Genomic DNA, 12,500 nt, shown 5'->3' on the forward strand with positions numbered 1-12,500 from the left:
AGTCATACAGGCTTGCCTTTTTAAAAAAAATCCTGTTATTGCATTTTGTCATTTTATTTTTATTTTCACTGTTTTATCTTGTATATTTGTAAGCTCTTCAGAAAATGGAAAACATCTCCCAAGGCGCCATTTTATCCCCACTCATTAAGCTCCGGATACAAAAGTGAAGTTAGAACTGAATAATCACATAATGATGGTAATTAATCTGACTAAGTAATAAGGCAGAGAGAGCTCAGTCTCAGCAGACGCCACAGGCAAAATAATGAGCCCGTAAAACTCATGAAAAGAATCCACTCAAGCACGGAATTCAGTCTAGAATTTAATCCCAAAAGGACGAGGAAGAAGAAGTAAAAAAAAAAAAAGATTGGTTAAATAAAGATAAAAGAGCCTATTTGGTCAAACGTAAGTCGTTCTCTAAGCATTCGCGAATCCCATTGGTTCTTGTGGCTTTGCCCGGCAACTGTCTCGGAAAGAACGCCGATACTCGCTTCTCGTTGGCTGCCGGACCCTAACCCGATTTGTATCGCGGTTCCCCATTGGCTGGAGAGGAAAAGGCGGGAGAGAAATCCCCCAAACTTTGTTTTGTATAAGAGCTTCTATCTGTCTTCATTAAAAGACAGATGAGAATTGGAGAAACATAGAATGGATAAAAAGGGATAAAGAACGCGGAAATTCAGGAAGGAAGGATGTGACTGTCTGGAAAAAGACATAAGTAGCCTTCCAAGAAAGATAACGGTTCAGCCTAGGAACGGAAGAGAAAGTTTGATGGAGTAAAAAATTAGCGATGAACAATATACCTAATGGAACGAAGATTGATGTCACATAAACTGAACTGAAAGGAATAATTAACTTGAAAAGACTGGTAACTGTAATAGACATAGGATGTATGATAAAGATTATGTCTTAAAAGAAAAAGTCATATAAACTAGAGATATCTTACTCAACGAATAGTGGAAAACGTATCAAGCAGTATTATTTGCAGGAAGTAATCGAAAGTGGATAGTCCCTTATAGTCGTAATTGAGAATTGAGGTAGTAGAATGCTATCAAAGTAGAGAGACAGAGACACAAGAGAAAACTAGTAATAAGTAATGAAAAATTAAGAAATAAGAAGAAGAGGTAAACCAGTAGCAACGAGAAAAGAAAAAAAACTATTAACAACAGCAACGCTTCTGCGAAAGACGCCATTGTTTGCTTTCATTCTGCTTTCCCTTTGTATTCTTTTATGGTCAGCGATGTAAGGAGAAGAAGAAGGTGGTTCCTCTCAGTGATCGATTGGAGGCCCTTGTGACCTTTTTATAGTGACCTTTTTCCTCGCCTTTGAATTCCCTCGTATTAAGTTCCATATTGTCACCATTGGTAGCGCTTCAGTGGCGTGGTTGGTATGGTCTTTGCCTGCCACTTCGGTGGCCGCGAGTTCGACTCCCGGGCATTCCATTGAGGGGTCAGAGATGCGTATTTCTAGTGATAGAAGTTCACACTCGACGTGGATCGGAAGTCGCGCAAAGCCGGTGGTCCCGTTGCTGAATAACCACTGGTCCCATGCAACGTAAAAACGCCATACAAACAAACCATTCTGTTGGTTTCTCGGATCTCTCAGTCTGTCCCATTGACTCTTAATAACACGTAATTGAAGGTCTCTTGTAAGTTACTATGTATTAGTTTTATTTTTTATATAATGAAGTGTGTTTTTTTTTATTTCAGCCAACGAAGTTGCAAGGACGTTGTGTCCTATCTTGTCTCTTAATTTACAAAGAGATTTGTGTAATGTTAATATATTTTAAAGAAATTTTTTAGAGAGAGTTACTATATCTAAATGAAATTTTGTAGAAAAGTGGACGGTACGTTTTTAAGAAAATTCTATGATTAGGTAATAAAAGGTTTCATAGCAATTTTGTGATGGAATATTCTCGTGAATCAAAGATTTTGTCAGATTTCAAAAAAGGATCCAGATGGAGATGCAAATTCCAATTTTTTTTTTTTTTAGCTCATAATGGATAAGTCTACTTTCGAATCCTGGCTAGAGCAGTTGCACATAACACTTATAAACTATTGGATATTAAATTATAATATATATATATAGATATATATATATATATATAGATATATATATATATATATTATAGAATATATATATATATATATATATATAATAGATATATATAGATTATATATATATATATATATAGATATATATATATATATATATATATATATATATATATATATATTTATATATATATATATCTGGGAGTATGAAAAATTTGTGTTCAAAAGTGATTGGGCGTTACACCTGGGCATATAATCCTTTTCCTTATATATATATATATATATATATATATATATATATATATATATATAGATATATGTGTGTGTTGTGTGTGTGTGTGTGTGTGTGTGTGTGTGTGTTTGTTTGTAAATATTGCAAATTTATGTAGTTCCTGGTTGTTTTTTATTTATCAATTTATTGATGAATTTTTCTTAGCATAAGAAATAAATATAATTGCTTTACGTTTAGGTCCTCTGTAGATTTGAGAAGATAGTGCTTGATTTTATTACGTGGAATAAGTATCATTATATTCTGAAACTTAGCAAGTGTTTAGTATCTTGTCTACAATGAATATTATTTTTCTGAAATGTGTTTCTTCTATCTCTACTTATTTTTCTCGTCATTATTCTTTTCATATCCTTGAAAATCTACAGTTCTTTTCTTTTTACTCGAAATGTGTTTCTTCTATCTCTACTTATTTTTCTCGTCATTATTCTTTTCATATCCTTGAAAATCTACAATTCTTCTTTTCTTTTTGACTCGATTTTTTTTTTTTTGGGGGGGGGCAGGGATGGAGGATGGTGGGTAGTCTCCCTACCCTGCCGGGTCATTTATCATCTTTATGCGTCTTCACCTTCTTCATACCAGAATTTTAAAAAGATTCGAATCGTAACCATTCTTCAGTTCTCATGGCTGTAATTTTCTTGTGGGGAGGGCACTTATAGCAGTAAGGTGATCTCTCTCTCTCTCTCTCTCTCTCTCTCTCTCTCTCTCTCTCTCTCTCTCTGTCTCTCATATCGCATTTTTCTTCTTGTTTCTCGTAAACTAAATCTTAAAAAATATGCCTTTTTTTTACTAGTTGTGATAGAATATAGGTATTCTTAAATCTTCTCTCTCTCTCTCTCTCTCTCTCTCTCTCTCTCTCTCTCTCTCTCTCTGTGTGTGTGTGTGTGTGTAAGGTGCAGCCATCGAAATTAGGTTACCGCTGTGACCCAGTCATAAATTTGTAAAGGAATACAGTCCATTTCTGCATTCTCTCTCTCTCTCTCTCTCTCTCTCTCTCTCTCCGGTGACATTCATCTGAAAAATAACGAAATTGACCTAGTTTCTTTTTTGTTCCCTCCATTCCATCTTCCAGTATCGAAACTTGGAAAAACAACGGCTGGGAAAGATAACAATATTCAAGGAACACGGCTACGACTTGTCCGAACACAACATCAGCGACTTGGGCTTCGAGTTTACTTTGCCAGATAAGGTTAGTTTCTTTCTCAGTCAGTTCCTTTTTCCTCCCTTTTTCTTAACATCAGTTCTTGTTGCCTTCTGACGCGTCAGCAAAGTCAGGAAACGGGTCATGGGGGTGGGGCGGGGAGAAGGGATGGGGTTCAGTTTTGCTGACGTACATTCTATTGGTCAGAAGTCAGCGCTGTTATCGGGAAACGAACTGATGTGGAAAATTGGAGTCTGTGTCCTTAGATGTGATAGGAGAGATATGATGATAGTAAACAATCCGTCTTCAAAAATGATTTTGTACCTTGGGTGTGCATCCACTTTTTTTTTCATTTTTCTTACGGAAAATCTCCAGAATCAGGCATAAATGTAACTTCTCTCTCGTATCATCTACATTAGGTTCATTTTCAAAAGATATATAGGTATTCAAAGCGCATTTTATAAACCAACATACGTACAAACTACTGCTTCTTGATCACTTGCCATAAAATAATATTACCAGTATTTACCGTAAGCATATTTATCAGTTTTGTCAAGAATTACTTACCGAAACATTATTGAACGTCAATCTTCGTGATGAATGTAGTCAAGAAATAGAAAATGAAATAAAAAAAAATTTCCTGCAAGGTTTTCTAATTAAAAGGAAGATTTTTGTAAGAACAACTTGTCAAGCAGTTGTGAGCTCTTTTACTCGTCTCCTTCTCTCTCCCGAGCACAGGTAGTTCGGGACCAGTTCGTCCTGGAAATGGTAAGCCAAAAGGACGGCATTAAATCCATGTTGAGCAGCGGCTCTCAGAACTTTGAGTGTAACGGCCACTTCGACTTCACCGAGCTGCTGAAACTGAGGGATGAGACGGCCACCATTATCAAGGTAAGGAAGAGTCTTCTCTCTCTCTCTCTCTCTCTCTCTCTCTCTCTCTCTCTCTCTCTCATATATATATATATATATATATATAAATATATATATATATATATATATATATATATATATATATATATCGTATTCTTTTATTTTTCATTGACTTAATCTTTAAATTTATGAGTAGTTTTGTTAGAGTGTATGTATTCGCATCTCTCTCTCTCTCTCTCTCTCTCTCTCTCTCTCTCTCTCTCTCTCTCTCTCTCTCTCTCTCTCTCATGGAACAAGTATGGAAAGACATAGAGATTGATCAGCGTAGGGTCATATCATTCTTTATGCGTAGGCCTTTGTGTTTTCTCTAGGCCTATGGTAAGGGGCAACACGAATGAATACATATTGTAGTTATCAGGAGAGTGTGTACGCCTGATGTCTGGGCAGGGAGATTAATAGGCAGGTAGTAATACCGATTTATAAAGAAGGGTCAGGTTTTCTCTATATATATTTATGCGATTGCTTTTTGTAGTTAGACAAGAGGTGCGTAGTGTGATCGATAATCGTATATGCGTCTCTATAGAGCTAGGGATATCTTATTATCTAGGGCTTACGTAAGCGTCAGAATTATATATATATGTATGTATATATGTATGTATATATGTGTGTATATATATATATATATATATATATATATATATATATATATATATATATATATATATTATAAATTTCACAAGTATAACTTTCATTCTTCTCTCACATCTGTGTGTTGGCAGTGAGCGTTTTATATACTGTAGGGAAGTGTACGTTGAAGAAAATGTGATATATATAAAGTGACTATTGGATAATTTAAGAAAATAATTTTGTCTAACCTGTAGTCTTGTATTCGTATTGTTTCGTTTCCTTGTCTTCATGTGTCACAGATCCTGAAGTGTAGTTGGAAACGAATGTATAAATGAACAGACTTCAGACTCTGGTATTTTACCGAATTCGTATCAGAAACCCTTGATCAACGTTTCGCCAAATCACCTTAAACCGTCACAGTTTATGTATGAAATTACTTGATGAATTACCGTCATCACTTCCTGATTGCTCTCATCCACGGTGCGAGGAACCGTAAACTAACATCTGTAAACATTTGTAGAGTATATATTTCAACTGAGTGCGTTTTCAGACTGTTATTATTTTGAAGTGATGTAACACTTTCCGTCAGAACACCTCAAAGGTCAGTTGTAGTTCATGTGGGTCCGATTTTCATGCCTGTGCATTGCTTCAGAAACAGTAAATTAGTTCATTGTTGTTAGTGTTGTAAAATTCGTTTGTGTAAATGCCCAATTGTGTTGGTGTAATTTGATACAGCTATCTGAACTGCAAATGATACAGGTTATAGTATTATATTACACGTGGAATTGACATTTCCGTTACTATTATTATTAATTATATTATTACCGCTATTGTTTCGCAAAGGGACAACAGCATTAAACTACATAGAAATCCGAGTAGATTTATCCGTAGAGTTTTGTTATTTCTATTATGTAAGATGGATAATGTTTGTATCGATCAATGTGGACGCTTCTTGGTAAAGTAATACTAACGCCAAAACCTGCTGCAAAACTCTACGGGTTTATCCCCCGTGTTTCACTACCTCCTCATGTCTAGAGAATTAAGACTGCTTTAAATACACTGCTAATGTATTTTTCTCTTTGCGAAAATATGAACATCGACCTATTACCGTGGAAGAGAAATTAATTATTCAGCAAATGGAGAAGACTCAATAGCATATTAACTCAAAAGATGCAGCCATTCTATTTTAACAGTGAGGAGGTATCGGTGTTGCTTCGGTAATTCCAACATATTTTCGCGCTGATTCTCGAATCCCCAACACTTTTGGCAGGGCAATCGAGCGAAGTATACAGACTTACCGACTCGTGTATTTTCCTGTAATCCTTTGTTTTCGAATAACAGCGGGATAACAGCTCAGTGGATGACAACAAAGGGGGATTTGACAAGCGAGCTTGGGAATGTACGAATTAGCTTCCCTCACGAAGAAATTTGCGTTCGATATGAAGCGTGAAGTGTTATATTTTTCCATCAAATATTCTGTTCATGTATATTTGCTTCGACTGTGTTATTAGTGTGGTGTATTTTAAATCAAAATTTTGTTGCTGATGATAAATAGATAAGCGCCTCAGTGACGTGGTCGGTATAGTGTTGGCGTACCACCTTGGTGGCCTCGAGTTCGATTCTTGGGTCCATTGAGGGGTGAGAGATGTGCATTTCTGGTGATAGAAGTTCAATCGACGTGGTTCGGAAGTCACGTAAAGCCTGTTGGTCCCGTTGCTGAATAACCACTGCTTCCATGCAACGTAAAAACACCATACAAACAAACAAAACTAATGATAAATAAGACTATTGAATCGTATTTGAAAGTATAAGAAATATATAGAGCGATTATTTTTAAGAATCAAGTTAAAATATTGGTTTTCTGTTAATTGCCTGAATGTGTGTGGAAGTAGATTGTATGTGCATTGTCTGTGGAAAGAAGAAAAACGGCTTGAATAGTAGTTTACGAATTAAGTTGAAGTTAAAGGTAAAATAACAAAGCCTGAAGCAATTTCAGCTGGAAATAGTGAGAATAGAGAGCATGTGTGAATAAAAAGTGAATACCAACAAAAGAAATTGTTCCTGAAATTTACTTTCAATTTTTAGTTCTTGCAGTGTATGCGTGTGTGTTAGTTTTAATAATAATAATAATAATAATAATAATAATAATAATGATGTTTAGTATATCTCTACTATACCAAAACTAGCACTCGAATCCGAAAACAAAATAATACGCGGTATACGCCCACGGATTTATATGAATACACTCACCAATGGGAGTAACAGCGTAAAGCTTACTCACGGGAGAGAATAACGCTCTTGGAATACGCTCAAGTTGGGGAACAGCACTTTAGAATACACTAACTGAGAAGGGTAACACACTTAGGCCATGAGGACACGTACGCTTGGAGAAGTAACGCCCTTAGAATACGACCACTTAAAAGAAAAATTTCCTGAGAAAGTTCTCACAAAGGGGATTACACCCTTAGAATGCTGTCACGTACGGGAATAGCGCCCTTGGAATAAAATTAACCGAGAGTATAGCGCCCTCAGAATGATCTGAGAGGAATAGCGCCCTTATAATAATACGATTGAGAGGAATAGCGCCCATAGAATAAAGCAATTGAGAGGAGTAGCGCCCTTAGAATTATCTGAGAGGAATAGCGCCCTTAGAATAAGACGATTGAGAGGAATAGCGCCCTTAGAATGATCTGAGAGGAATAGCACCCTTAGAATAAGACGATTGAGAGGAATAGCGCCCCTTAGAAGATCTGAGAGGAATGGCCACCCTTAGAATAAGGACGATTGAGAGGAATAGCGCCCTTTTAGAATGATCTGAGAGGAATGAAGCGCCATATAATAGACGAGTTGAGTAGGAATAGCGCCCATATAATAAGACGATTGAGAGGAATAGGCGCCCAAACCTTAGAATAATTGATGATTGAGGAGGATAGCGCCCTCAGAATGATCTGAGAGGAATAGCGCCCTTAGAATGATCTGAGAGGAATAGCGCCCTTAGAATAAGACGATTGAGTGGAATAGCGCCCTTAGAATGATCTGAGAGGAATAGCACCTTTAGAATAATGTGATTGAGAGGAGTAGCGCCCTCAGAATGATCTGAGAGGAATAGCTCCCTTATAAGACGATTGAGAGGAAAAGCGCCTTTAGAATAAAGCGATTGAGAGGAGTAGCGCCCTTAGAATGATCTGAGAGGAATAGCGCCCTTAGAATAAAGCGATTGAGAGTAGTGCCCTTAGAATGATCTGAGAGGAATAGCTCCCTTAGAATCAAAAGATTGAGCACCCTTAGAATGATCTAACGGAAAGGAATAACGCCCTCGGAATAAAATGGTTGAGAGGAATACCGCCCATAGAATACGTGTATTGAGAAGAATTATGCTTTAAAAACTACTAAGACACTTAAACGGCTAACTCCCTTACCTTACGGTCACCGAGTGGAATAACCCCCATAGAATACGCTCACTGGTAGGGAAAACGCCCATAGAATACGTTCGCTGAGAAGAACGGCGCCTTTAGAATACGCTCTTCCTACGTCAGTGATTGATTTGACTCTCCGTTGAAATGTCTAACTTTATCAGTTTTCATTTCCTGGGGCTGTCAGCCCCGGCTACTCGCTGCCCGTAGATCCCGAGGCAAAACTGTCAATATATCCTGTAACTGTCAATCTGGAGGAATTGTGTACTTCATTCTCTCTCTTCTCTCTCTCTCTCTCTCTCTCTCTCTTATCTCTCTCGTCAATGCTCCGTCATCGGGGAATTGTGTACATCATTCTCCTCTCTCTCTCTCTCTCTCTCTCTCTCTCTCGTCTATCAAATTGGAGGAATTGCGTACTACTTCTCTCTCTCTCTCTCTCTCTCTCTCGTTTCTGTCAATCTGGAGGGATTGTGTATTTCATTTTCTTAGTCTCTCTCTCTCTCTCTCTCTCTCTCTCTCTCTCTCTCTCTCTCGTGTACTTAGTGGTGTTATTGTGATGGTAAAGGATTTTTCCATGTTTTTGTAGTAACTTTTTCATCTGGATGTAGACATTACCATAATTATGATAAAGTGTCAATGGTTGAAGGGGTGCTGTAATATATCATATATACAAAACTGTACTGGTAAGTATTTGTTTGCATTTTAATGAAATTTTCGGTTATAAAACACGAAAACTTAACTTGAAGTTAAGGATAACACATCCATAAACCTAAGATTAAGAAAACAGGCCAATAATATTAAGAAAGAATTAATACTTACTAAAATGCGAACACAGAATTCAAGAAAGAAACTGTATAGACTATATTCGTTCACTTACATACATAATTATATATATATATATATATATATATATATATATATATATATATATATATATATATATATATATATGTATATATATATATATATATATATATATATATATATATATATATATATATATATATTTATATATGTATGTATGTATGTATGTGTATATAACATATATATATAAATATATATAGATATATATATATATATATATATATATATATATATATATTATACACACATATATATACTATATATATTTAGAATATTTAATCATATAAGATTAGGATAATAAATATATATATATTAATTATATATTATATATAATATATATAATATATATATATATCTACATATATATAATATATGTAATTTTTTTTAACTATTTATCTGATAAAGGTCGCCAGATTTGCTTATAACTCTTTATCTATGACGTTCGACATCCATTGGTTTTTTGTAATTGTTGTTTAGTTTTGGCTTTCACATATGCTATATTCGTGAAAATAATACGCCGCCCATTTCATGACAGCGGCTTTGTTTACATTCCTGTGTCCTCGTAAGTGCCTGGCGAGAAACGTATGCTTTCGTCTCTCTGCAAGCCATGTTCCTCCAACCATAAGCTGTATATGAAAGTGCCAGGGCGTGTATGCAAGTCCCAACGGTTTCGGTGGAGAATGGGTGCCGGCAAGTTGGTCATCATAGACAATGCCACCCGTTTGCTAAAGGACCTTTGGAAATGAAATGGCACCAACGTATGCAATAAAGGCGGTGTATGCGTCAGTGAGTAAAATCTCCCGTATACCTGCAGCCAGGGAGGTATCGTTTTTCATTTGATGAGAAATGTGTGCCCAATTCAGAACTAAGGTCGCCACAGAGAGAGAGAGAGAGAGAGAGAGAGAGAGAGAGAGAGAGAGAGAGAGAGAGAGAGAGTTCTTGAAGATAGTTTTGCCCTCAGTATGGTAAAAGATGACCTCATCGGTATCCTCCTGTTCTTAATTATGGTTTTATATGTATATATATATATATATATATATATATATAATATATATATAGATATATATATATATATATATATATATATAGTATGTATGTATGTATGTAGTATGATATATATATATATATATATATATATATATATATATATATATATATATATATATATATATATATATATATAATGTGTGTTTGCGTGTAAATAAGTAATCAGCAGCCTACATCTTTTGGCCGAAATGTAGACTATCACAAATGTATAAACTCCCGGCAGAGGTAGAGCGGCCTCATCCGTAATTGTCAAGTGCAAAAATCATTTTAGTCAGAATATGATTACTCCTAACGTCCGCGAGAAATTAAAATTTTGATCACCGATTTGTTCAGCAAAATGTTTTGGATTAATTTTCGTCAAACAGTGATTGGTTCCCGAAAGTTAGCATTGATTTGTGTGTGTGGCCTCATGACAATTCGGAACTGTCGTTGTCCACGGAGTGGTGAATCATTTTATAACAAAGTACGTAGCGGAATTTCCAATTGAATATAATAATCGGCTATAAACTCTGTGCGCTTTATCATATTGGTTCCCTGTAAGTCGGGGACAGCAATTTTTCATAAATTGTAAACTAGACCTGAGGTTTTTTTATAAGGAATTTCCAGCAATTTGTATCCATCATTTGCAAAACTTCATAATTTACACAATTTTCCTCCATATTTAAAATATCCTCCCATAATTATCAAAACATCGTTTCCAGTTTTCCAAAGATTCCAGCGGTTTCCTCCATAACTTTCAAATTCCCCCCCCCCCACCCCCCCCCCCCCAAATATTTATCAGAACATTATTTCCAGTTTTCCAAAATTCCACCTGTTTCCTCCATAACTTTCCAATATCCCCCCATAATTATCAAAACATTATTTCCAGTTTTCCAGCTGCCCACCTCCAGCTTTCCAAAAATTCCACCTGTGACATTGTTCTCCCTCTTCCAGACCTTCATCGAGAGAGACATCCGGGTCCAGCTGACCTTCGGGGTGCGAATCATCACGGCGCATCACTACACGACAATGGCCGTCCTGACGGGGCCTTTCCGCCCGACGTGTCTGGAAGCCCCGCTCGTCCGCTCCCTCTACGGCATCGTGCCCAACGTGTACAATACGGAGAATGAACAGGACATCTACAAAGCGGAGATGGCCACTCATAGGTCGGTTTATTTATTCATTTATTTTATTATTATTATTATTATTATTATTATTATTATTATTATTATTATTATTATTATTATTATTATTATTATTATAGGTATTCTGTATCACAAGCTGATAGTATAAAAATGAGTAAGAAATGAAATATTTAACAAAAATAGCATTATTATTATTATTATTATTATTATTATTATTATTATTATTAGTTATTATTATTATTATTATTATTATTATTATTATTTCTGTTGCGTCAAATATTTCAGATACTTATTTGGAAAAGTTATAATGTGTTGAAACTCATTTCACCAAAAAAATGAAATTTTAATTAACAATGAAATTATTATTATTATTATTATTATTATTATTATTTATTATTATTATTATTATTATTATTATTTATTATTATTATTATTATTATTATTATTATTATTATTATTTTTATTATTATTATTATTATTTTAACTTATATAACAGGTATTTTTATCGGAAATTTATTGGACAAAAATAAGCAGATTATGAAATATTTTTCACAACTATATATAAAAATATATTGGTTCTGTTTGCGTTAAATCTTTCGTATTTTGCTTATTTGTGTCTTAAAAGTTTGTGATACAAACTACCTATTATGAAAGTTGAAAATTACTGACCTGTCACAGGACTGAAATTCACTGACTCATCACAAGGATTTAAAGGTCACTGACCTGTCGCAAGGGTTTAAAGTAATTGACCTGTCTCAAAGGTTTAAAGTCACTGACCTGTCACAAGGTTTAAAGTTCACTGACCTGTCACAAGGGTTTAAAGTCACTGACCTGTCACAAGGGTTTAAAGTAACTGACCCTGTCTCAAAGGTTTTTAAAGAAATCCCCCGCTGACGCTGTCACAAGGGTTTAAAGTAACTGACCTGCCACAAGATTTTTTTAAAGTTCTTGACCTGCCCACCCAAGTTTTAAATTTAACTGAAACCTGGCACAAGGGTTTTTTTAAAGTTCACTGACCTTAATCACAAGGGAAAATTTAATGTTTCACTGACCTGTCCCCCCCCCCACAAGGAATTTTAG

General features: G+C 35.2%; 1 protein-coding gene across 3 annotated transcripts in view; it reads left to right on the forward strand.

Moving 5' to 3' along the window:
* The window catches only part of LOC135201554 (uncharacterized), a 142,161-nt gene that overhangs the window by 86,787 nt on the left and 42,874 nt on the right, over positions 1-12,500 (forward strand). For all 3 annotated transcript variants that reach the window (XM_064230553.1, XM_064230554.1, XM_064230555.1), the window contains exons 7-9: positions 3,407-3,523; positions 4,214-4,366; positions 11,230-11,441. In XM_064230553.1, coding sequence (XP_064086623.1) covers positions 3,407-3,523; positions 4,214-4,366; positions 11,230-11,441 — 482 coding nt within the window. The remainder of the gene's footprint in view (positions 1-3,406; positions 3,524-4,213; positions 4,367-11,229; positions 11,442-12,500) is intronic.

Source organism: Macrobrachium nipponense, chromosome 28 (genome assembly GCF_015104395.2).
Source record: "Macrobrachium nipponense isolate FS-2020 chromosome 28, ASM1510439v2, whole genome shotgun sequence".
Classification (NCBI taxonomy): domain Eukaryota; kingdom Metazoa; phylum Arthropoda; class Malacostraca; order Decapoda; family Palaemonidae; genus Macrobrachium; species Macrobrachium nipponense.